This window comes from Mauremys reevesii, linkage group 1 (genome assembly GCF_016161935.1).
Source record: "Mauremys reevesii isolate NIE-2019 linkage group 1, ASM1616193v1, whole genome shotgun sequence".
NCBI lineage: Eukaryota > Metazoa > Chordata > Testudines > Geoemydidae > Mauremys > Mauremys reevesii.
Genome location: NC_052623.1, coordinates 330,707,867 through 330,732,658, shown reverse-complemented (window position 1 = coordinate 330,732,658; position 24,792 = coordinate 330,707,867). Strand labels below are relative to the sequence as shown.

At 44.6% G+C, this 24,792-nt stretch overlaps 1 protein-coding gene across 17 annotated transcripts in view; it reads left to right on the top strand.

The window, feature by feature from the left end:
- The window catches only part of CPNE8 (copine 8), a 240,245-nt gene that overhangs the window by 32,377 nt on the left and 183,076 nt on the right, over positions 1-24,792 (top strand). For all 17 annotated transcript variants that reach the window (XR_005591486.1, XR_005591495.1, XR_005591489.1 and 14 more), the window contains exons 3-4: positions 9,808-9,854; positions 18,024-18,127. Coding sequence is in view for 11 of the 17 variants with exons in the window: in XM_039515855.1 (XP_039371789.1) it covers positions 9,808-9,854; positions 18,024-18,127 (151 nt within the window). In the remaining 6 variants the exon portion in view is untranslated. The remainder of the gene's footprint in view (positions 1-9,807; positions 9,855-18,023; positions 18,128-24,792) is intronic.

The following is a 24,792-nucleotide window of genomic DNA, read 5'->3' as shown; positions in this document are numbered from 1 at the left end:
TCCCAGAGTCCTAGGAAGATCAGGTTGGTCAGAGCAAACATTATGCTATATGCATAACAATACTATATAGCAAAGTTGTTCTACATCTATATTTCGCCAAGAACTCCTGACCCATGTTCTCCTGGTAGAACACTGCTTGCTAATTTCCCATAATTGGAAATATACAGAGGTCCTTAAAGAGAGGTGGTTCTTCGAGTGATTGCTCATGTGCTTTCCAATAGGTGTGTGCGCGCACCACGTGCACGATCGCCAGAAAGCTTTTGCCCTAGCGGTACCGCCGGGTCAGCTGTGGAGATCGCTAGAGTGGCATCTTCATGGCGGTGTATATATGTCCCTGCCGACCTGCCGCCTACTCTGTTCCTTCTTACTGCCCGTGATGGTCATTGGAACAGCTCAGTCTCTTGCTTCTGCAAGTGCCTTACCTAGTGGTTCCCTTGTTTTTCTGTGTAAATAGTTCAATAGTTGTTGGTTAGCTAATAGTGTAGATTAGTTTAGCTTACTTCGGGGGGGTTTTCCCTCCCTGCTCTTCACTCCCCAGCCCTGGGGCATGCATTGGTTGCAGGGGTTTAATGTGTGCGAGAGGTGTGCAAAACCTATGCGAACAAGTGATCCGCATGCCGCCTGTCTCAAGTGCCTCAGGGAGGGCCCTCAGTCAGATAAGTGTCCTATTTGCAGGACCTTCAGACCTAGAACTAAGAGAGTGTGACTATCGCCTGAAGCGTCTCCTGATGGAGTTGGCCATTCAGCCACAGCCAGAGCTTACACAGGTATCCTTGGTGCGCAGCGCACCTGCCTTGATGCAGGATGTCCCGGCACTGAGGAAGCACTCCACCAGGGAGCACTGGCACCACTCCCCGGCCCTCAAGGCCAGTGCCATGTGGTGGCCCTGTTCACAGTCCCCAATGCCACACAAGAAAAAGAAACCGGACGGGGGACATTCCCCTGGAGAGATTCCAGTGGGGTGCGTCTTTTGGCAGGACACCCTTGGTCTGGTCCCCAAGAACCGGCACAGTTGACTCTGGGCCTCAGTTGCAGAGCCGTTGAGTCTGGCAAGAACGGACTCTCCTATCCGGCACCATTTGGAGGATGAGCTTGACCTCCCCTCCACTCTGGACACACATGAGGTGGCTCGAGACCTCATTGCCATGAGCTTACACAGGCATCCTTGGTGCGCAGCGCACCTGCCTTGATGCAGGATGTCCCGGCACTGAGGAAGCACTCCACCAGGGAGCACTGGCACCACTCCCCGGCCCTCAAGGGGAGTGGTGCCACCACGATTTCAACAGCTTCCACCCCACCATCAGCCTCAGCCTGGACCAATCTACACGGGAGGTCCACTTCCTAGACACTACGGTGCAAATAATTGATGGTCACATTAACACCACCCTATACCGAAAACCTACCGACCGCTATGCCTACCTTCATGCCTCCAGCTTCCATCCCGGGCACACCACAAGATCCATTGTCTATAGCCAAGCACTGAGGTACAACCGCATCTGCTCTAACCCCACAGACAGAGACCAACACCTACAAAATCTCCACCAAGCATTCTCAAAACTACAGTACCCGCACGAGGAAATAAGGAGACAGAGCCAGACGTGTACCCAGAAGCCTCCTACTGCAAGACAAACCCAAGAAAGAAACCAACAGGACTCCACTGGCCATCACATACAGTCCCCAGCTAAAACCCCTCCAGCGCATCATCAGGGATCTACAACCCATCCTGGAGAATGATCCCACACTTTCACAGGCCTTGGGTGGCAGGCCAGTCCTCGCCCACAGACAACCTGCCAACCTGAAGCATATTCTCACCAGTAACTGCACACCGCACCATAGTAACTCTAGCTCAGGAACCAATCCATGCAACAAACCTCGATGCCAACTCTGCCCACATATCTACACCAGCGACGCCATCACAGGACCTAACCAGATCAGCCACACCATCACCGGTTCATTCACCTGCACGTCCACCAATGTAATATATGCCAGCAATGCCCCTCTGCTATGTACATCGGCCAAACTGGACAGTCTCTAAGGAAAAGGATAAATGGACACAAATCAGATATTAGGAATGGCAATATACAAAAACCTGTAGGAGAACACTTCAACCTCCCTGGCCACACAATAGCAGATCTTAAGGTGGCCATCCTGCAGCAAAAAAACTTCAGGACCAGACTTCAAAGAGAAACTGCTGAGCTCCAGTTCATCTGCAAATTTGACACCATCAGCTCAGGATTAAACAAAGACTGTGAATGGCATGCCAACTACAGAACCAGTTTCTCCTCTCTTGGTTTTCACTCAACTGCTAGAACAGGGCCTCATCCTCCCTGATTGAACTAACCTCGTTATCTCTAGCTTGCTTCTTGCTTGCATATATAAACCTGCCCCTGGAAATTTCCACCACTTGCATCCGAAGAAGTGGGTATTCACCCACGAAAGCTCATGCTGCAAAACGTCTGTTAGTCTATAAGGTGCCACAGGATTCTTTGTTGCTATTGCCATGATGACGCAATACCCAGCCCCGCAGGTGCAGGGCCTGGCTTCGTAAACTCAGGCAACGCCAGTAGCACCGGCGACAGCATCAACTGCAGCATCATGCCCAGGTCCCTGGACAACTCCGACACCTGTCACGGCACCAATGGCAGCACCGCCGTTGATTTATCATCAGGGGAAGCCCATGATGTTACAGTGCCGATCTCTGTCTCCCCGGTACCGCTCCCCAGCACTGTTTGGGCTCTGCTCCCCCATGATTGGGTATAGAGTACTCGTCAGAATCAGATGCAGAATTGTCTGTGTCCCGATGCAGCCACCACTGCTTCTGGTCCTGGTACCATAGGCCAATGGAACAACTGGTACCAGCCGTCACTTGGCCACACCAGTGGCAAGGCCCAGTGCAATGGCCTTTTTGGACCCCTTGGACCTACCACCAGGCTCAAGGTCAGGGATCTAGGCTGGTATTGGTGGTATTGGCCCCCCGTACCCCTCCATCAGTGACGTCGATGACACGCTACACCCCTAGGCCCCCTGAGGACCCAGTACGGGACATGGCTGTTGAGTGGCCACAGACAATCACAGCCCCTCCTCCACTGATGTCGGTGGCACCTGATCCTGCAGTCGTGGGCAGCTCTGAGGTACTTGGCCCGACTAGAGAACCTGAGTGGCATGAAGACCCCGTCCCGGGAACCTCTTCCTCCTCCTCACTGGATGAGGTGGTGGTGGGCACTTCCACCACTCTACCACCAATGGACACCAAAGGCCACCAGGACCTGCTTCGGAGGGTGGTAGTTAACCTCAACCTCCAGGCAGAGGAAGTTTATGGAGCATTCAGATCCGATGGTGGACATCCTCACTCCCGAGGGTCCTTCTAGAGTGGCCTTGCCCCTGATGAGGACAATTCAGAACACTGCGAAGGTGCTCTGGCAAACCCCAGCCTCTATACCACCAACGGTTAAAGGGATCGAGGGACTCTACTTTTGTGCTGCAAAAGGGCTATGAGCACCTTTTTTACCCACCCCGAACCGGGGACTTTGGTGGTTGATGCGGCAAAACACAAGGAGCGACAAGGACAACCAGGCTCCGCACATAAGTCACGTAACACCAAGAAACTGGATCTCTTTGGCCGTAAAGTCTATTCGACTGGTGGGCTTTCGCTTCGGGTAGCGAATCAGCAGGCAGTACTTAGCCAATATGCTTTTAATTCCTGGAGCTCGTTGGTTAAGTTCCAGGAGTTAATCCCGGCTGATTCACACAAGGAGTTTGGTGCGCTCCTTGAGGAGGATAGAGTAGTATCTCGGACTGCCCTTCAGGCAGCCCTGGGCGCAGTGGACTCTATGGCTCAAACCATGGCCACCACAATAGCAATGAGGCACAGTGCATGGCTACAGGTTTCAGGTATCCCGCCAGAGGTCCAGAACACTATACAGGACCTCCCCTTTGACTGTGAAGGCCTGTTCGCCCAAAACATGGACACGCGCCCGCACAGTCTGAAGGACTCTCGGGTGACTCTTACGTCTCTGGGGCTACACACCCCAGCACCTCAGAGAAAGCCATTTAGACCTCAGCCCCCATCCCACTTCTATCCGGGGCCTCCTCGGCGAGATCCCCCTAGGAGGAGGGGCAGAAATAATAGGAGGCACCCACCTCAATCCTCCTAGAGCCAAGGCCAGTGTTCAACCAAACAGCCCCCCGGCCCCAAGCCCAACTTTTGAAGATGCGCCCAAGGACAGCGCACCAGTTGCCATCTTGGATCCTTCCCCCCTCTTTGTGAATGGACTCTCCCGCTTCTACTGTGCTTGGTCTCAGATCACGTCAGACCACTGGCTCCTCAGCATGGTGGGGGTGGGATATTCTATCCAGTTCTGTTCCCTCCCACCCCCCTTCCCTATCCCTCTTCAGGGTCCTCTCTCATGAGCAACTCCTTTTACAAGAGGTGCAATCGCTCCTAGGTTTAGGGGCAATGGAGGAGGTTCCTTAGGAATTCAGGGGCTAGGGGATCTACTACTGCTAGTTCCTCATCCCCAAGGCTAAAGGCAGGCTTCAGCCTATCCTGGACCTATGAGATTTCAACACTTTCATAAAAAAGATGAAGTTTTGCATGGTTTCTCTGGCCGCCATCATTCCTTCCCTGGAGCCGGGAGACTGGTACGCCACCCTCAGCTTGAAGGACACGTATTTTCACATTGCTATTATCCCAGCCCACAGATGCTTTCTCAGATTCGTGGTCAGTGGCTGGCACTACCAGTTCAGACTACCCCCATTTGGCCTGTCAACGGCCCCCCAGGTGTTCACCAAGTGTATGGCGGTAGTAGTGGCCTCCCTCCGCAGGCGCCAGGTGCAGGTATTCCCATATTTGGATGACTGGCTCATCAAGGCCGAGTCCCAAGCACAGGTAGCAGAGCACGTGTCCCTGGACCGGACTATGTTTCACAGGCTGGGTCTTATATTGAACGAGCCCAAGTCCACGCTGACCCCCACACAAAGGATAGAGTTCATTGGTGCTCTCTTGGACTCCACGAGGGCATTCCTTCCGGAACTGCGTTTCAGAGTGCTCACGGACATTATCCAGACCCTGCTCCACTTCCCCACAACCATGGCGAGAAATTGTATGAGACTATTGGGGCACATGGTGGTCTGTACATACATGGTACAGCATGCCAGGCTGCGCCTGCAGCCCCTCCAGGCATGGTTAGCGCAGGTGCACAGATAGGCCAGGGACCCATTGGACTCAATAGTGACCCTTCTGCCTCGCATACTCCACTCTCTCCACTGGTGGCTGCAACCACAGCTGGTTTGTGCAGGAGTACCCTTTGCAAAACCTCAACCCACACTTTCCCTGGTCACGGATGCCTCAGCACTCGGTTGGAGAGAGCATCTGTGCAATACCAGAACCCATGCAGGGCCTCTGGTCCCATGCAGAGCTATCGCTGCACATCAACGTGAGGGGGCTGAGGGCGGTTCGCCTGGCATGCCAGGCATTTCAGGCCCGTCTTCAGGGCTCGTGCGTATCAGTGCTCACGGACAATACTGCAGCCATGTTCTGTATAAACAAACGGGAGTGCTCGCTTCTCTCCCCTCTGTCGGGAAGCCCTCGTGCTGTGGGACTTCTGTATCGCCCGCTCCATACACCTGCAGGCGTTGCACCTTCCGGGGGTGCAGAACAAGCTGAAGGACCGCCTCAGTCGCTCGTTCCATGGACACTAATGGTCCCTCAGACCGGATATCGCTCACTCGATTTTCCAGAGGTGGGGCTCTCCCCACATGGACCTGTTTGCGACATGGAGCAACAGGAAGTGCCAGAGATTCTACTCCTTCCTGAGCCACAGCCCAGGCTCCACTGCGGATGCCTTTCACTTATCATGGACGGGTCACCTGCTGTACACGTTCCCTCCATTCCCCCTCATACACATAGTGCTCCTCAAGACTCGTCAGGACAGGGCTTCCCTGATCCTTATAGCGCCAGCGTGACCTCGCCAGCACTGGTTCACCATGTTACTGAACCTCTCAGTGGACAGACCAGTAGTGCTCCCTCTCTCTCCGACCCTATTCACGCAGGACCATGGCTGTCTGCAACACCCCAACCTGGAGTCCCTCCACCTCATGGCGTGAAAACTCCATGGCCGAACCCTCTTGAGTTTCAATGCTCACACTCAGTGAGGTAGGAAACCCTCCACGCAAGCCACTTACCTGGCTAAGTGGAAGCGTTTCTCCATTTGGTCTTGACAAAAGGGAACTGAGTCAAAATCAGCCCCAATTCCCCTAATTTTGGACTATCTTTTTTTATATCTCAAGCACCAAGGGATAGCATATCATCCCTGAGGGTACACCTTGCGGCCATTTTGGCTTTTCACCCGGGAACGGCGGGTGGCTTAGTATTTGGTAACCCCATGGTGGGCAGGTTTCTTAAGGGCCTGGACAAACTTTGTCCTCCAGTACGTCGGCCTGTTCCCTCTTGGGACCTCAACCTGGTCCTGTCCTCACTCATGCCCTCCCCCTCCCCCTCTTTGAGCCTCTGACTACCTGCCCTCTCTCCTACCTTTCCTGGAAGGTGGCTTTTCTGGTGGCTATAACCTCCGCTAGAAGGATATTCGAACTCAGGGAACTGACCTCCGAACTGCCTTATACAGTATTTTATAAAGACAAGGAGCAGCTACCCCACCACCTTGTGTTCCTGCCTAAGGTTGTCTCCCAATTTCATGTGAACCAGGATATATTCTTACCTGTATTCTTTCCTAAACCCCATGCCACTAACAGGGAGCACATGTTCCATTTCTTGGATGTTAGACGTGCCTTAGCATTTTACATTGAATGCACAAAGCCATTTTGTAAGTCACTGCAGCTCTTTATTGCTATCGCAGAAAGAATGAGGGGGCTCCCGATCTCATCCCAGCGCATCTCGTCATGGATCATGTCCTGCATCAGGACTTTCTATAACCTGGCCAGAGTTCCAGCCCCTCCGATTACGGCGCACTCTACCATAGCACAGGCGGCGTCCGCAGCTTTCCTGGTGCAGGTCCCTATCCAGGACATCTGCAAGGCGGCGACCTGGTCTTCAGTTCACGCCTTCATTTCCCGCTACGCCATCATCCAGCAGGCGAGAGATGATGCTGGGTTTGGTAGGGCAGTCCTACACTTGGCGATTATGTGAACTCCGATCCCTCCCGCGGGGTAACTGCTTGGAAGTCACCTATTGGAATGCACATGAGCAATCACTTGAAGAAAAAACGGTTACTTAAGGTAATAAGGTAATAATTGGAGATATACCAATCTCCTAGAACTGGAAGGGACCTTGAAAGGTCATCGAGTCCAGCCCCCTGCCTTCACTAGCAGGACCAATTTTTGCCCCAGATCCCTAGGTGGCCCCCTCAAGGATTGAACTCACAACCCTGGGTTTAGCAGGCCAATGCTCAAACCACTGAGCTATCCCTCCCCCCTAATAGCGGGGGAGGGATAGAGAGAATACTTACTCTCGTAACTGTTCTTTGAGATGTGTTGATCATGTCCATTCCAAATCCCGCCTGTCTCCCTGCTGTCGGAGTATTCCAGCAAGAAGGAACTGAGCAGGCGGCGGGTCGGTAGGGACATATATATACACCGCCATGAAGGCGCCACTCTAGGGGTCTCCACAGCCGACCCGACGGGTACCGCTAGGGGAAAAGCTTTCCGGCGATCGTGCACGTGGTGTTCACAGAGACCTATTGGAATGGACATGAACAAGACATCTCGAAGAACAAGAGGTAAGTAACCGTTTTTTACTTACCAATAGCTGTTGTTCTTCAAAAGTTGCTTGGGTGTAGTCCCAGTACCTGCTAACCTTACTCTCTACCTCAGAGTTCTGTAGAATATTAGGACTGGCAGTTAGGGAGAAGGAACTGAGGCTGTCTCTCCTTAAATAGAGTAAGGGGATGACACCTTTCCAAGGCCTTTCCTTTGCTTGACTCTAAAGATGTCATATCTCACAATTTTGAATACACAGAGGCAACACACAAACAATAGTTATTGGTAAATAACCTCTCATTATTATCATTTATTATTATTTGTTAGCTCTGGCGCACCATTGTTTGTTTTCGGCATTATTATAAACATACACAAATTGACACATTCCTTGCCATGAAGAGTTTACAGTCTAAATTAAGACAAGACCTAAAGACTGAGTACAAGAATAGGATGGAAGGAGGATAGAGGAAGATGATTAGTTTAATAAAAATCATAGTACACAACTTGATGGTTCCAATTTAAATAAAAAAAATCATTTAAAAATTCACCCCCAAATGATAGATGCTCCCCCACTCCCGTTCTTCCTTAATATAAACTTCATCCTCCATAGAATATGATGATCTTGTCTTGGTATTATTTAATTTTGGTTTTATTGTTTTTCCCCCATTGGGTATAAACTATTTCCAACTCTCCATTTTAACCCACCCATATTGATTCTGCACTGGCATGCTATCTTCTGTGTTCCTGGGATTTGGTTTTACCTTCTTTCTGTTAACTACAGACCAGTGCAAATTTGGTATGGAGCAAAGTATCTTTTAGAGTAGAAAGAAAATCCGGTTTAGGGCTTGACCCTGTTTCCACTGAAGTCAGTAGGGTGATTCCCTTTAACTCCAGTGGGAGTGGAATTGGGCACTTACCCTTTGTCACTAAAGACTGCAACCCAAAGTGTTTTTGTTTTTTTTTCCTCCAAAAATTAGATTAAAAATGTATTGGAGCAGGAGACTAATCTGTCAGAAAACAACAATTTATGGCAGACCTAGATCAGCATTATTCAGAAGCGGGATTTGGTACTGTGTTAGGTTGCTGGCTTACACGTTGTGCAAGATTCACATGTAGTGAACAAAAGATTATCTATAATGGCTTTTTGATGTGAATGAGTTGATTGCCCTAATCAAGTTTATACAGGTATTGGAAAACTGTTGCTATTAACTATATTACAGAAGTGCAGAGAACTCCTGATTTTTTTGTACCTCCAGGTCCGAGTTTTCCTGCTCTCAGCTCCTGAGATGAAGCTGGAGAGTAAGATTAAAAAAAAAAAAAAAAAAGAAACAAAAAAACCCCAAACCACATTATATCTGTTGGAAGCAAAGGGAGTTCTTTTTTTGGGAGGAGGCAGCGGTGTGAAGTCTGTTGCTAAAAGTGGAAATATTCTGTGTGGGCATTTAGTAACAGCTCATAAATGTACTTTATTATGGTGTTGCCTTTTTTAAGGCTTGTATTGGGTGGATATGTCATTCGGGCAACATTAACTGGTTTTAAACAAAGATTTTGTTTGTGGGAATATTCGTTAAAAAGTATCGATATACAACATATTATATCTTTCTTTTGTATATTTTGGAGCAGATCTAAGGGGGGAAAAAAGGCACTGGTAGTTTTTTCTCTCCCACCCTATTTTCTCTCTCTTTCCTATGTGGGTCCCTATTTGTTTCTCTTTTAATTCTCATCTCGTGAAGACAGTGTATTTTTAGAGTACTTATGATTTAGATTAACTAGGATAGTCAGACCAATACTTCAGTCTGATTTTAATGAAATTTTGCTTTTATCCAATTTTACATCTAAGGATTGTCAAGTGACTGCTTGACTTTTAGCAAGTAAGTATTACAGCCCACTTTATGGCCATCCTATTTCCAGGCTTATTGTCCATATTTTCTCCTATTAGCATAGGAGTATTAAGAACTGAGTGCAAGCATTTGATATTTGATTGTCCTAGCTAGTAACTTCAACAGCAATGTAAGACTTCCCAAAACAGATTCATTTAATGTAAGAATGTTAAAAGAAATTATGAAAATGACTGAGCATTTCTTCTTTTCACAGTATGTGTTTTGTATACACAAGGTATTGGAAGCAAAGAATGGAGAGAGGTAAGGTGTTTTTTTTTTTAAATATATATCTGTGTATATATTTTTTTAAACTAAGTGTGGTTGTGTGTGTGTCATGGCCAAAAAAAAAGGAAAAATCATGATTAGTTGGTTGATTGCTATGCAAAAGAAGTCAAACTCTCAAAAGTGCAGGAAAAATGCCAAAAAATTAGGATCACTTTATTTTGAACTCTTGTGTGTGTATATATAGCTTGTTTTACATTTAAAAATGGTTACATTCATTTTAAGAAGAAAGGTGAGTGTCCCATCTTTCCCTCCACCATAAATAAAACCAATTTTATTTTTTTAAAATATGGAGCAGGCTAGCCAGGTTTGCAAAGGCCATTTGGGAAGGGGAGTAAGCTGACCAGATAGCAAGCATGAAAAATCGGGATGGGGGTGAGGGGTAATAGGAGCCTATATAAGAAAAAGCTCCAAATATCGGGACTGTCCCTATAAAATCGGGACATCTGGTCACCCTGAAGGGGAGGGGCAGGAGGAGGAAGTTGGAGGGAGGAGGAGAATAGAGCACTGACAGTTTTTGTCTCTATTATTAATGGTTTTACTTCTCAGATTTGGCCTACTGGTACTTTACAGTAGTCATGTGTTAGAGTTCTTAAGTATGGTGCCTGGGTGCCTCCAGATTCTAAATGGGAAGAAGAAACATTTCATTGTTGTATCAGAAGTTGGAATCATCTCAGGTGGTAATGACTGAAATAAGTTACTACTTTACAGCTGTTCATTGCCCTGCTCTAAATAAGTTAGTGGTCTCAGTTCATTTTCTAGGGGACAGATGTCAACATCACTTACATGTAGTACTGTACACTTGTTGGCGCTCTTAGCAAAGAGGCTAGGCATTCAGTGGATGTAGAAATTGGATTCCTGTCTTAACCTCCTAGTCAAAGCAGAGATACATTGATATAACAGTGAGGGAAAACAACGGTGTTGCTTGTGTTGTACCGGCTCTCCAATTAGAGGACTTCCTTTTGCAGGACTGATAATTCTGTACCTTTCATCACTAAATTCATTAACAGCAATAAGGGGAAATATCTTATCCTATTGATTTAGAAATGTGTTTTTAAATGATTCATTCTGAATCTCAAAATTATAATTTTTAAAGCTACAGGCTATTACAGAAAACAAATCTTGCATTCATGCTCTAGTGACCAGATAGGAATTCTCTAAGCTGTTTCGAGCCTATAACTGAAGAGCTACTAATGCTGCAATCAGTAATTCCTTTCAAACATCATTAGAAGAGCTTCTCTGTTGTGAAAAGCTGGTGTACCACTTTGTTGAAGCCTCTTTTTTAAAAGAATTGCTTGTTTCATTCTTTTCTGCTAGTTTGTTAAATAAAATATAAATGTTTGGATCTGTTCCCATTAATAGTAGTAACGTTTGTGTTGTCAAAGGCTGTGAACCAAGAGGCTCCCCCTGTTTCAATTGGCTTAGTTTCCTTATGCTAGGTATAGGCCTGTCACCATGAAGGGTCGGTGGAAGGCTGAGCCACTGGCTTTTCAGATATCAGAGGGGTAGCCGTGTTAGTCTGGATCTGTAAAAGCAGCAAAGAGTCCTGTGGCACCTCATAGACTAACAGACGTATTGGAGCATGAGCTTTCGTGGATGAATACCCACTTCGTCGGATGCATGTCATGCAATACGTCTGTTAGTCTATAAGGTGCCACAGGACTCTGTGGCTTTTCAGAGCTGTGCTGTACTCTGCTTTGAAGTCTCTGAGACCCTTTGGGCCTTTGCTGCCTCATTACTGGTTTACAGCTCTGACTAATACAATAATCAGCACCCTTTCTCTCTCCCTCCCCCCGTCCTATGTCTGTAACTTCAACTATTCCTAGACACCAAGTTCCACTACCTCTATGTATCCCTTTCTCTTATTCCAGTACCTTCCTAACCTTACTTCCAGCCACCCATCCAGAGAAACTTACCCTTTACTTCAAGTGATGTCCCTGTGGATGCTCCCACTCTCACACCTCCCTTGTTAGTTTCAGATTTTTTTTAACCAAATCTTGAAAAATAATGTATTTAAAGAAGAAAAGCAAACGCATGAAACAAAATAAAAGCATGAGTTCTGTAACCTGTATTTTATATCCTTAACATTGTGAATTTGAAACTGAATCAAAAGCTTCTCATCCAAACCAAATACAATTTATTGTAAACCTATATTTTTTCGGCTAAAAGGAGGATCAGGCTCTTCTTATGGGGAGGGAGTCAAAGCCCCATTATACAGAAAGGTGAAAGCAATGAGTCTTTTCGTTTTTAATGGATGCATCAAAAGAATATAGGGGCAAGAGATAATTGGATAATGATGGAGCCGTATGTTTCTAACGGCAGGGCCTCCAGGTCTGAAAGTGGATGAAGTTACCAGTGAAATGGGCATTTTGTGTAACTTTTTGCTTGGTATTCTACATTCAGGAGAGATGGCAGTTTCTAAAAGAGACCATATTACACAAGAGCAAACTATCCTGATGCAAAGGAAAGATAAAAATAACAAGAGACCCATAGGGCTGCATCAGGAGCTCTATTAATAACATGACAATTAAAAGGAATCCTGGACAAAGAACAGATTGATAAGGATGAGTATAAAAGAATAGCACGAGTGTTTAGAGATGAAATCAAAAGGCTTTGGCACAAAATGAGTTACACCTAGCAAGGGACATAAAAGGCAAGAAGAAGAGGTTTTGTAAGTGCAATAGAAGTAAAAGAGAGGTAAAGTTAGGTCTGTTACTTAAGGGAAGGAAGCAAATAATGAATGATACAGCAAAGGCTGAAGTGCATTAATGCCTCTTTTGCTTCAGGCTTCACTAAAAAGGTTAAGTGTGACCAGATGTTTAACACAATATTAACCATAATGGGGAGGGGATCTCTGGGCAGAATAGTGAAATAATAGGTTAAAGAATGTTTAGATAAATCAGATATCTTCAAGACAGTGGGACCTGATGAACTTCACGGCAGAATACTTAAGGAAGTAGCCAAACTGATCTGACCCATTAGCTATTATTTTTGTGAACTCTTGAGGATCGGTGAAGTCCCAGAAAACTGGAGCAGTGCAAACATATTAACTATGTTCAAAAAAGGGAAAAATGAGCACCCAGGGAATACAGACCATTCAGTCTAACTTCGATACCTGGAAAGATACTGGAACAAACTTAAATCATTTTATTCAAACCTAGAAGATAAAGTGATAAGTAAGAGCCAATGTGGATTTGTCAAGAAAAAATCATTCCATAGGTGTATGCTTATAAAATCTGTGGATGGCTCTGTCAAGGCTGAATCCCCACTCTGTCACTCCGAGTGCAGAAGTGGGGGCCACAAGGATTTTAAAAATTAATACTTGCCACTCCAGGCTTGTATTACACTCCCAAGGTTATAGCTTTTTTCTGACCTTGGCTTGGTAAACACTGCCACCACCTAAAATGCAAAAAAAAAAACACCAAACCCTTTGAACCCAGGAAGGAGCACTTTGGAATTCCTCCCTGTGGGGTGGGTGTACACACACACACACACACACACACACACACACACACACACACACACACACACACACACACACACACACACACACACACACACACACACACACACACACACACACCCCCAAAAACAAAGGAAATTAGCTGTGGCTATCAGCTAGTCACACAACATGCACAAACCTCTTAGGACTCCAAAAATCCAATCCTGTTCTTAAAAAGCATCTAGCTAAACATTCTGATCTACTTACACATTTGGAGTTCAGATAAGTAGTTCTAGGTATGATCTGATGATTTATGATCATGCCGGGCTTAAGCTACTTGTAGCATGGCTGCTTTGTCCCTCCAGCCCAGAGAATAGCAGAGAAAGGGAAAGTTTCTTTCCCCATTTTAAAAAGTTCTAGCCTTCCCACTGGATCTTTTGGTTAGGTGCCAACTTCCCCCCGCCCCCCCTTTAGCTGGGGGACTTTTTAACCCTTTACAGGTAAAGCAAGTAAAGAACATCTACCAAGAGGGATTTTACAGCTAGCTGGCTGGCTGGATGTCCATCAAAGGGAGCTGTCCCCCAACTTTATTTATCACAGGCTCCAAGCTGGGAGGGGTTGCAATCACTTTAGAGAACAGGATTAGAATTCAAAATGACTTTGATAATTTAGAGAATTGGCCTAAAATCAATAGGATGAAATTCAGTAAAGATAAATGCAAAGTATTGTACTTAGGAAGCAAAGGAAGAAAAAATTAAAATCACAAATAACTGGCTAGGTAGTAGTACTGCAGAAAAATAATCTGTGGGTTATTGTGGGTTGTAAATTTGCGTGAATCAACAGTGTGATATTGTTGCAAAAGAGTCATATATCATTCTGAGATATATTTACAGGAGTGTTGTACGTAAGACAAAGGATGTAATTGTTTTGCTCTACTCTGCAGTGGTGAGGCCTCAGCTGGAGTACTGTTTCCTGTTTTTGGCACCACACTTTAAAAAAAGATGTGGCCAAATTGGAGAGAGTGCAGAGAGGACCAACAAAATAAGAGGTTTAGAAAACATGACCTTAGAGCAGCGGTTCTCAACCTGTGGGCCAGGACCCCAAAGTGAGTTGCAACCCCATTTTAATGGGGTCACCAGGGCTGGCTTAGAGTTGCTGGGGACTGGAGCCGCAGCCTGAGCCCCACCGCCCATGCCGAAGCCCAAGGGCTTCAGCCCTGGAAGGCAGGGCTCAGTTACAGGCCCCCTGCCTGGGGCTGAAGCCCTTGGGCTTGGACTTTGGCTTTGTGGCCCCCTCCTCCCCAGGGCAGTGGGTCTCAGACTTTGGCTTTGGGTCCCCTGCCTGCAGCTCAGGGCTCAGGCTTCGGTCCCCCCTTCTGAGGTCGTGGTAATTTTTGTTGTCAGATGGGGGTTGAGGTACAATGAAGTTTTGAGAACCCCTGCTTTAGAGGAACGGTTGAAAGAACTGGGCATATTTATTCTAGAGATAAGTCTGGTTGGGGGGTCATGAAAAATCTTCAAATATATAGAAGTTTGTTATAAAGAGGACTGTGATTAGTTTCTTCTTTGAATAGTGTTCCTATAGGTGCTCCATTCTGGGTGCACTTGCACTCCAGGCTCCTTTGATCAGAGATTCTGCATATAAGTGTCCATTTGGCCCACATAGACGTGTTACTCAGTCTCGTGTTGTATGCTGATACAGTGCACTGTGCAAGCAAACTACTCTCAGTTCCTTCTTAGCCACTCATCTGAGACGGAACCTTAGCAGTTGTCTGCATTGAGTTTTACTCAGTTGTGTCCCCTTAGCTCTTTTAGTAGTTAATTATAGTTGCTCTTAGTAGTAGTTTCTAAAAAGTTTTTGGATTTTTTTTTTTTTTAAGTTTCTCCCCTACTGGGAGTTTTTACTTTACTGGAAAGGCATGCCTGGTTTTCCTGCTTTCAAACATTGCCTGTCATGCCAGGAGGTAATCCCGGTGACATAGCTTGTCATGCCTGGAGGCATTCCCGGTGAGTGACTGGCAATCCCAGTGTGTCTGTTGCTTGGGGAATCTCATATTTCTCCAAAATGCAACTTCTGTCTGGCATTTAAAATCTAGAGCCAGAAAAAACAGGAAGCTCAAACTTCAACTCCTCATGATGGAGAGCTCACTGTGCCTGGCCTCTGACCCTAGCCAGGGGAACAACCCCTGTTGGCTGGTCTCTGAATAAGTCCGTTTCCTCCACTGTCTCCAAACTGCACTCCTCAAGGATATCTAAGAGGAATATCCAAGATTCTTCTCTCATAAGACTCCCAAAGACGGTCCCTCAAGTTCTCCAGATAGGGAATCTTCCTCAAAAGGAAGTCACTGTCTCCGATGACTCCAGCCCCTTCAGCACCCACTGCTCTCCAATCTGGTACTTACGAGACTGCTGGTTCCTCAGGTACTGAGGGCATGATTAAGCCTAAAGACTATGAAGTCCCAGGCTCTGAGAGGTTATTTGGTACTGTCAACGGATCAAGGCAGCAAGAAGAGCAGTACCTCTTCTCACTCAGTACCGAAGATGTCCAATTGGGCTTCATCTGGAGGTCTCCCCTTGGAGTGGTTGAGATTCATAGTACCGTCAACTCTCTCCGCCATTATCACTTTGGTTCAAGCCACGGATATAGTACTGCAGGAGTTTCATTTTCCCCTAGACCTGGCTGTGTCTGAGACACCTGACTCATCATTGCTCAGTTCTGATCTGTTCTCTGTACCTAGGATCTCCAGATTCCTGGACACCTGGCTGGTACTGATGATTGTACCTCAAATTTCTTCTGCTGCTCCACCACTTCACAGTGACTTGGAAAAGGAGGTTTCTGATGAAGATCTTGTCTTCGTTTCTCAAATATCTGTCTGAGGCTCTCCACTCCATTCCTATAGAGGCTCTTTTCCATAGGTCTCTGAGGAAGTTGATCTCAGTCATGAGAGATGTCCACAACCACCATCTTGCTGGTACAAACACTAATGTATTCCTCCACCCATGCCATATTTGCCACTTCTTTGGCCATGCTGGGAATTGGGATCCCTAAGCGGCCTGTCACCGGCAATTCTCTAGGGCCTCGAATACCATCTGTCAGAGGTAGACAACTTTTCATCACCCTCTCTCTCCAGGAGACCAGAAGCTCAGGAAGAAACCTTTGAGGAACAGGAAACTAGGGCTGATGAAGAGATCTCTCCACTAGCCAGCATCTCTTCTCCATGCCCAGATTAAGTGGTCATACCGCTTCACCATCCCTGGCTGACTATTTTAAACAGTTCCAGGACCTTATCAAGATGGTTGCGGATTCTTTGTAAATCCTTCTTCAGTAGGTTAAAGAATCACATCAGAAGCTGCTTGACATTCTTCATACAGCTTCATCTGCTCACATTTCCTTTCCTGTTAACTTTCTGAAAGGCTGCTTCCTGTACCTAACATCACAGGCAACTTGTGCAGCCATAGATCTCTTTCTCAAATTGGGCCTACAACTTAATACTTCAATAATCCACCTTGACCCTTGGGCCCCTGTACATACCTTTTGGTGAGCATTATGCAATAACTCGTGATTCGGCTGTATTTTCTTCGGTACTGGACATGACTTCGAAGCCCCCTTCTCCTTAAAGGGAACTTTGCTTGGTAGTCACCTAGAGTGGAGCACCCATAGGGACCTTACTCGAAGAAAAAGAAGAAGAAATGGTTACTTACACCATGCAGTAACTATTGTTCTTTGAAATGTGTCCCCCTATGGGTGCTCTGCCACTTGCCCTCATTCCCTTCTGCTTTGGAATTCTCTGATATGGAGCTTCATGGTAGAGAAGGAACTGAAGGCAGTTCACCCACTCTGTGCTATATAACAATACGGACCATGAGACTGAGTAATATGCATGTGCGGGCAGAATAGATGCTGCTATGAGAAATCTATAATCAAAGGTGCAGGGTGCCTAAGCGCACTTAAAGTGGAGCATCCATAGGGACACATCTCGAAGACTCAATTACTGCACGGGGGGAGTATACACTTTCTCCCATGTCCATTGAGGGTAGGACAAGAAGTCATCTGTTTAGTTGCAGCAAGGGTGATTTAAGTTAGATATTAGGAGAAACTTTATTACTATAAGGATAATAAAACACTGGAAGAGATTACTTAGGGAGGTTGTACAATCCCTGTCACTGGACATTTTTAAGAACAGGTTAAATAAACACGTCAGTCTCCAGGAGAGTGGGGTGGGCTGGGGTGGGGGAAGATGAACTATATGATCTCTTGAGATCCCTTCCAGTCCTATCTTGCTATGATTCTTTGATTTCTAGGGACTAAAGTGTGTCAAATTGGGAAGAGTTAATGTAACTAATGTTTATGGTGGGGAGTAGTTTTTCTAAGTTTGGTGGGAAACTGTTGTTTGTTGTAGCTTCAATGTCTTGACTGAAGGAAGTGCTGTCTTTGGAAGTTCCAGTCTATAGACTGGGGATGGGCACATGCTGTTGTTCATGCTGGAATGAGTGGGCTTCTGGCAGTCTCTTCTTACTTTCCTGGTGGTTTTTATGTGGACATGATCCTCTCCTTGCAAAATCTCTGTTCCAGGAGAGACCTTTGCTGCGTCCTACCTCATGTCTCTTGCATGTTTCTGTTCCAGGATCTATATGCTGTGATACAGATATGTAACTTCTTATAACAGGATCTTATGCTTGCCATAAGCTATTATTTTTCTTTTACAGTTTGGAAGAACAGAAGTAATTGACAATACTTTAAATCCAGATTTTGTAAGAAAATTCATCATGGACTACTTTTTTGAAGAAAGAGAGAACCTGCGGTTTGATTTGTAAGTTAATCCACATACCTTTGATTCTAATGTCATTAGCACTCTGAAAATGCACTGATGGGGTTTTGTCAAGGCAGCCAGTGGTTTACTTTGGAAGAAGTGACATCTTTAATGTGAGGTAGATTAATTTGGATGAATGTGGTGGTTTATACTTATCCAAATGGAATAATTATATAAAATGGTAAGCCCTTAAGAGTGAGTGTGAGGAATGAGTGGATGTCTAGTGGTTAAAAGTATTGCTTTGTTTTTATAAAATCTTTTATAAGATCAGAGTTTGAAAAACTTAAGTTCATTAAATCATTATGAAATGATAAATGTACTTGTGGCATATTTGCGAACAAGGTGTGAAGCAAACACTCCAAGTGTAAATTATCACACATTAATTGCAGATTTAGTTATTTTGATTTAAAAAAAAAGACATGACTCCACCCACAGGTACAAGTGTACATCTGATAATACTGGCTTGGCATTTTAAGTTGGAGATAATTGTTTAAGAAGCGAGTGAAATTTGACATTGTTCCAAATAATAGCCTTCTTCTGTCCTTCCTATTTTTTTCTGTAGTTTTTATCCTCCTACATATAATCTGAGGGTTAAGCCATTTACAGAATAAACACATCCAAGAAGATGTCTACTTGTGCTACCTATAGGTACAAATTCTATGGGGAAGAATTGGACCTTCTGATATTCTTGATGAACTAAGCCAGGTGCTGTCTACATGGAAATAGTAGTAATAATCCATAATAACAACTTCCTTTGTATATCTCACAGTACTTCATAAAGTGGGTGAGCATTATTATCTCTGTTTTATAGATGGCAAAATATAGGGGGGGAGAGAGAGAACGAATTTGCCCAAGATCACATAGTGAATTAGTAGCAGAGACAAATTTCAATCCCGTAGGTTTGCTTCCCAATTCAGTATTCCATCTATTGGGCCAGGCTGCTTCTGTGTTGCTCACACTGGTGCCATACTCGCACATATGGGGATTTCATAGAATTGTGACTGATCCAGAGGATGATTAGAACTACAGTGAAGGTGGCAGAAAGGTCATGGAAGATCAGTCAAAGGCTGGATGTGGAAATTATGTATTAGACAAGAAAAATTAACTTATTCCTTTAAAAACTAACTCAGAGTATTTTATATTATCACTTTTCCTGGACTTTGCTACTGAATTTGTCTGAGATTAATATAATAATAATACTCTGTGTGAATGCCAAAATATCTTTGTAGAAACTGTTGCAGATACTGATGTATAAAATGCAGAAGATGATTCTAAATTTCATCTAAATATGGCCTCTCTTTCTCTTATCTCTGAGCACAAATGTGAACAAAAGAAGGGATCTCATGAAGTGGAAGACTAGTAAAATTGCCTCATAATTTCAAAGACTATAAAGTTAATTGGATTTTAGTTTTTGTTACTGTAAGAAATGTTAGGCGTTTTCTATAAAAGACACGTGATCTAGAAGGAGCTGGTTGTGATCCCTATAGATTGCCTAACACTTTCTATTAAAAGTTTCTTGTGACCTTTTTATGAGATGTACAAACACCTCCACTATTTTCAGTAGCCTTTTGAAGTTCAGCAAGGAGAACCTTAGGCCTACAGGAATATGTTTTCTTTGCCCTATGAAATTCCATTCAGATTTAGTCATGTTATAAATGGTTAAAAATGATGTGTATACCTATTTTTGGCAGCATGCAAAATAATAATTGAACACAATTTTTTCCTTTTTATTTAAAAGAAGGAAATTACATACTAAGAAGCTAAATAAAAAATGATTTAGTTTGCAAAGTCAAGCACATAAGTTAGGAAATGCCAAAATTACAGTTGTCTGTTCCACTTTATCAAAATGCAATACATACAAGGTTGCAGAATTAATTTTTAATTACATAATAACACACCATTTTTTGTTCCACAGGACCTCTACTTCATTCAGTGCATAAATTAAATGCACAAGGAGGCAGAATTAAGGTGGGACAGGCAACAGTAAAACTGCCATTTCCTTGGGCTTGTCTACACTACCCTCCAGATTGGCGGGTAGTGATCGATCCAGCGGGGGTTGATTTATCTGCCTCCAAGCCTTTTCAGTGTTCACACAGAAATTCACTGAGACGAGGCCTGAAAGGTTTTGTCAGACGAGAAAAAGCTGGTGGACACCTTTTTAATCAACTTCAGATACTCTGACATAGTGCTCTTTTCTACAACAGCCTATGCAATGCAACAAATGTAGCCTGTAAAAACAGTTTGTGAGGAATAAGAATGAGGAGTACTTGTGGCTCCTTGGAGACTAACTAATTTATTTGGGCATAAGCTTTTGTGGACTAAAACCCACTACATCAGATATATGCAGTGGAAAATATGGTAGGAAGATATATACAGAGAACATGAAAAAATGGGGGTTGCCATACCAACTAATCAATTAAGGTACGCTATTAGCAGCAGGAGAAAAAAAACTTTTGTAGTGATAACCAGGATGGCCCATTTCAAACAGTTGACAAGAAGGTGTAAGTAACAGTAGGGGAAAAATTATCATGGGGAAATAGTTTTTAGTTTGTGTAATGACCCATCCACTCCCAGTCTTTATTCAAGCCTGATTTAATGGTGTCTAGTTTGCAAATTAATTCCAGGTCTGCAGTTTCTTGGTGGAGTCTTTTTTGTTGTTTTGTTGAAGAGTTGTGACTTTTCGGTCTGTAATTGAGTGTCCAGGGAGGTTGAAGTGTTCTCCAACAGGTTTTTGAATGTTATAATTCTTGATGTCTGATTTGTGTTAATTTATTCTTTGGCCAAATGTACATGGCAGAGGGGCATTGCTGTCACATGATAGCATATATCACATGTGATTAGGTCCTACGATGGTGTCCCTTGAATAGATATGTAGACAGAGTTGGCAACAGGCTTTGTTGCAAGGATAGGTTGAGGAATGTGGACTATCCCTGAATGAATGAAGCAAAAGTGAAAGGCATGCACGTTGACATGATTAATACAAACAGGATGCAAGCGGACATTATAATCAATAGTCCAGTTGTAGAGGCAACAGGTGAATTGAGGTATCTGGAATTATACATATCCAACCCTGGATGCTGTTCTAAAAAATCATCAGAAGAAGAGTAGGAATGGTCTTCCCAGTCATGGCCTCCTTTACAAAAGTTTGGAAAAACAATGGCATCTTGAATGTATGAAGGTTCAGCTGGTGAAAAACTTAATTCTTCCATAGCAATTTATGGATGTGACTTGTGGGAAATTAATGCTACTCATAAGAAGTTTGAAGCCTTTGAGAGGTGATACTGGTGAAGACTCTTGTGTGTGACTGGAATGGAAGAGAAGATGAATGCTTATGTTAAAGTACTATGAGAAAGAAGCAGACCCTATTGTCAGAAATCAACAGATGCAAACTTATGTACTTATGAAGTACTGAGAGAGTCATCAGTCTTTCAGTGATGCTTAAATCTGAGTTAGCCATACAGTTGGTTAATAAAATAATTGATCATATGCTACTTTATAATGGCTATACATTAAACCTATAGTGTAGCATAATTGTTCATTGTCGATACTGGTTAGTATTAAATATTTTTTTATTAATAGCTGTCTTGCATTATTGCCTAGAAGCGCTAATCAGGAATTGAGACCCCAAATATGCTAGATGCTGAACAAATACATGGTCTCTGCTCCAAAGAACTCAGTATAAATAGATTAGACAGTAAAACTAATGGTCTCTCTCTTTTTTTTTTTTACTGTGACTCTCTAAATCAAATTCATATTTAATCATTCCATTTTAAGGCAACATGTTTGCAGTGCCTTGGTTTTAGAAGACATTTAATCATCTTGGTTATTCCTTGGTAATGAACAAAGGTGTCATTATAATAAACAGCTATAAGATTGAGAAATATAAGAAAAGAATTTTTGACAATACTGAAAATGATATAGAATGAAAAGAGAGAGTGTGCAAAATAGTTTTGGTTGCTAGAGATTATTCTGAATGTATCATGATTCCTAATAAACTTTTTTCCTGAAAGGCATTTAATTCTAAAGAAAGTAAGTAAAATTTCCAATACATTTGTCATGTCTTTGCTATTAAACCAGAAAACTCCTAGTTTTAGCCATTTACACTTGCCAGTAAAAACATTTTGAATAGTTAGCATGCATTTTTGGTAATCTCTTCACCTATCTTATGTGGGCTGTGCTGACAAGTGTTCAGCTACAAGTTATGGATAGCGAAGTAAATACCATCTAGGACTGTCACACTGTTTGCTGGGTGACCTTAATGGGTTCAAGCATATGCAGAAGGAACACCTTATCAGAGGAGTAGTCAGCATGTCAAAGCCACTTGGAACATTACCAACATAATTTAAGTCTGTTAACTGGAGTTTGTGCATAGAAAAGCTACGATTACATGAGAATCTGAACATCACTTAGTCATAAATCATATCAAAGGGATCAGCTAACCCAAGATAGTAATGACTTCTCATATTTTATTGATGTATGGGTCTTGTTGAATGCCAAATAGTTTGGCCTCCACAAAGTAGCTTATGTCGACCTAGCTAAATTCATGGAGGATGGGTTCATCAATGGCTGTTAGTCATGATGGGCAGGGATGGTGTCCCTAGCCTCTGTTTGCCAGAAGCTGAGAATGGGCGGTAGGGGATGGATCACTTGATGATTACCTGTTCTGTTCGTTCCCTCTGGGGCACGTGGCATTGTCCGCTGTCGAAAGACAGGATACTGGACTAGATGGACCTTTGGTCTGACCCAGTATAGCTGTTCTTATGTTCTTGACAGTGGATGTTCTACACTTTTAAATTTTGGTCCCTCTGGCGTAACTGCCCTGCTACTCTGACTTAATACCCTCTCCCCGAGCAGCGTAGAATCATAGTCAATTTAGTTAGGTTGACACAGTGTCAGTGTAGATACTGCGTTACTTATGTTGACTGTTACTAGCTTCCAGGAGCTATCCCATAATGCCGTACAGTGACCGCTCAGGTCACTGTTGTGAGCTCCGCTGCCTAGGGAACATGTGGACAGCAAGCAGCGACTCCTTTTAAAGCCCCACGAATGTTTGAAGTTCCTTTTTCTGGTCTCTCAGCTTTGTGAGCAAACCTAGCAACTCTCAATTGCTATGTGCATCCGTCCAGCTGACTGTGTCGGCTACACATTGCAGATGTGCTCTAGTCTGGAGTACACTGGAGGTGTTGGATCTCCTGGCTTTGTGGGTGAAGAGGCTTTGCAGCCACAGCTCCGATCCAGCTGTAGAAACATTGACCTCTATGAGCAGATTGCTTGGGGTATGCAGAAGAGAGGCTACAACAGTGATCAGCAGCAGTGCTGTGTGAAAGCCAAGGAGCTGCGGCAGGTGTACTGCATTTGATGTGGAGCTGCTTCTACAAAGAGCAGCGGCAGAGATTACCCCCTAAGAGCCCAATGGATACTTTGGAGGAGCCTGAGTCATAGGCCCCTGTCGTGAATAGAGAGTAGGAGGAGGTGGAAGAGGAGTAGTATGGGGGCAAGCGATCAGGGGATCTAGCAAGCCAGAACATGTTTTTGACTCCACCAAGGTCCAACAAGTCCTGAGGGTCCAGCATGGGTGAACCTGATGCAGGGATGGAACCTCTGGTAAGTATGCAGTTTGCTTTGAAATTACAGGGATGGAACCCCCAAAGTAGAAGAAAAAGCTATTGATTTACTCTTTTTTGCGTGTGCTAGAAGAGCTGGTGAAACAACCAAGAGAGGTAGAGTTGCTATCTGCTTTTTAGCCCCCTCTAGGCAAGGGGGACCACACGGAGCAGTTTGTGTACCAGGATGCCTCGTGAATCCTCCATAGAGATCTCAGTGAAACTTTCATGAAGTTATTCTGCAATCCTTTGGCAAAGGCATCTGGGGAGGTCTGCCTTATATCTTCTGTCATGATAGGACACTTTCCTACGCCACTCAGCGATTACTTCAGCAGGCACCATTGCAGTACACAAGCCAGCAGCATATGGGCCTGGGTGGCACTGGGACATCGTGCTCTTTGTGCCTCTGTTACCCTCAGGAGTGAGGTCAGCTAAAATCACCACCACCTTTGGAAAACAATGCCAGTATTCTGTTCCATTGCCCTGTACAATATACATACTCATGCCTGTGAGTTTTCCCTCCCCTTGTGTTCTCAACCCCCCTCGTACTCCTGAGGGCCATACTCACCATGGCTGGTGCTGTGACTGGTACCATGCTGTATCAATCCCAAGGAGAAGTGAGACTATAGTGTTTACAACTTTCTGGGATCAAGGGGAGTGAGTTCAGTATCCTAAGTTTCGATTTCCGGTGTGAATACACTGACAGTGGTACCTCCTGTGTGCTGTATCTGCAGCTGATGGTATTGTGGCCTTGAGGGTGTCTCGTGGAACATCCGTGTCAAATAAGGAAGAGAAAGAAAAGTACTCAGGATGACATGTTCCAGGAGATGCTGCAAGTCTGAGTTGCGTCAGAGAATGAGACCAGGGCCTGGAGGATGATCCTTGCAGACAGCATGGAGAAAGGCCTGGGAGTTCAAGCAGGAAAAGGAGAGGGAGATGCAGCAAGACATAATGGGGGTTCTCGGGCAACAAACTGAGATGCTGCAGACTCTGGTAGACCTGTAGATCCAAGAATCCCATGCTCACCTTCCTCTGCAAGCCAGACACAACTCAATGTTTTGG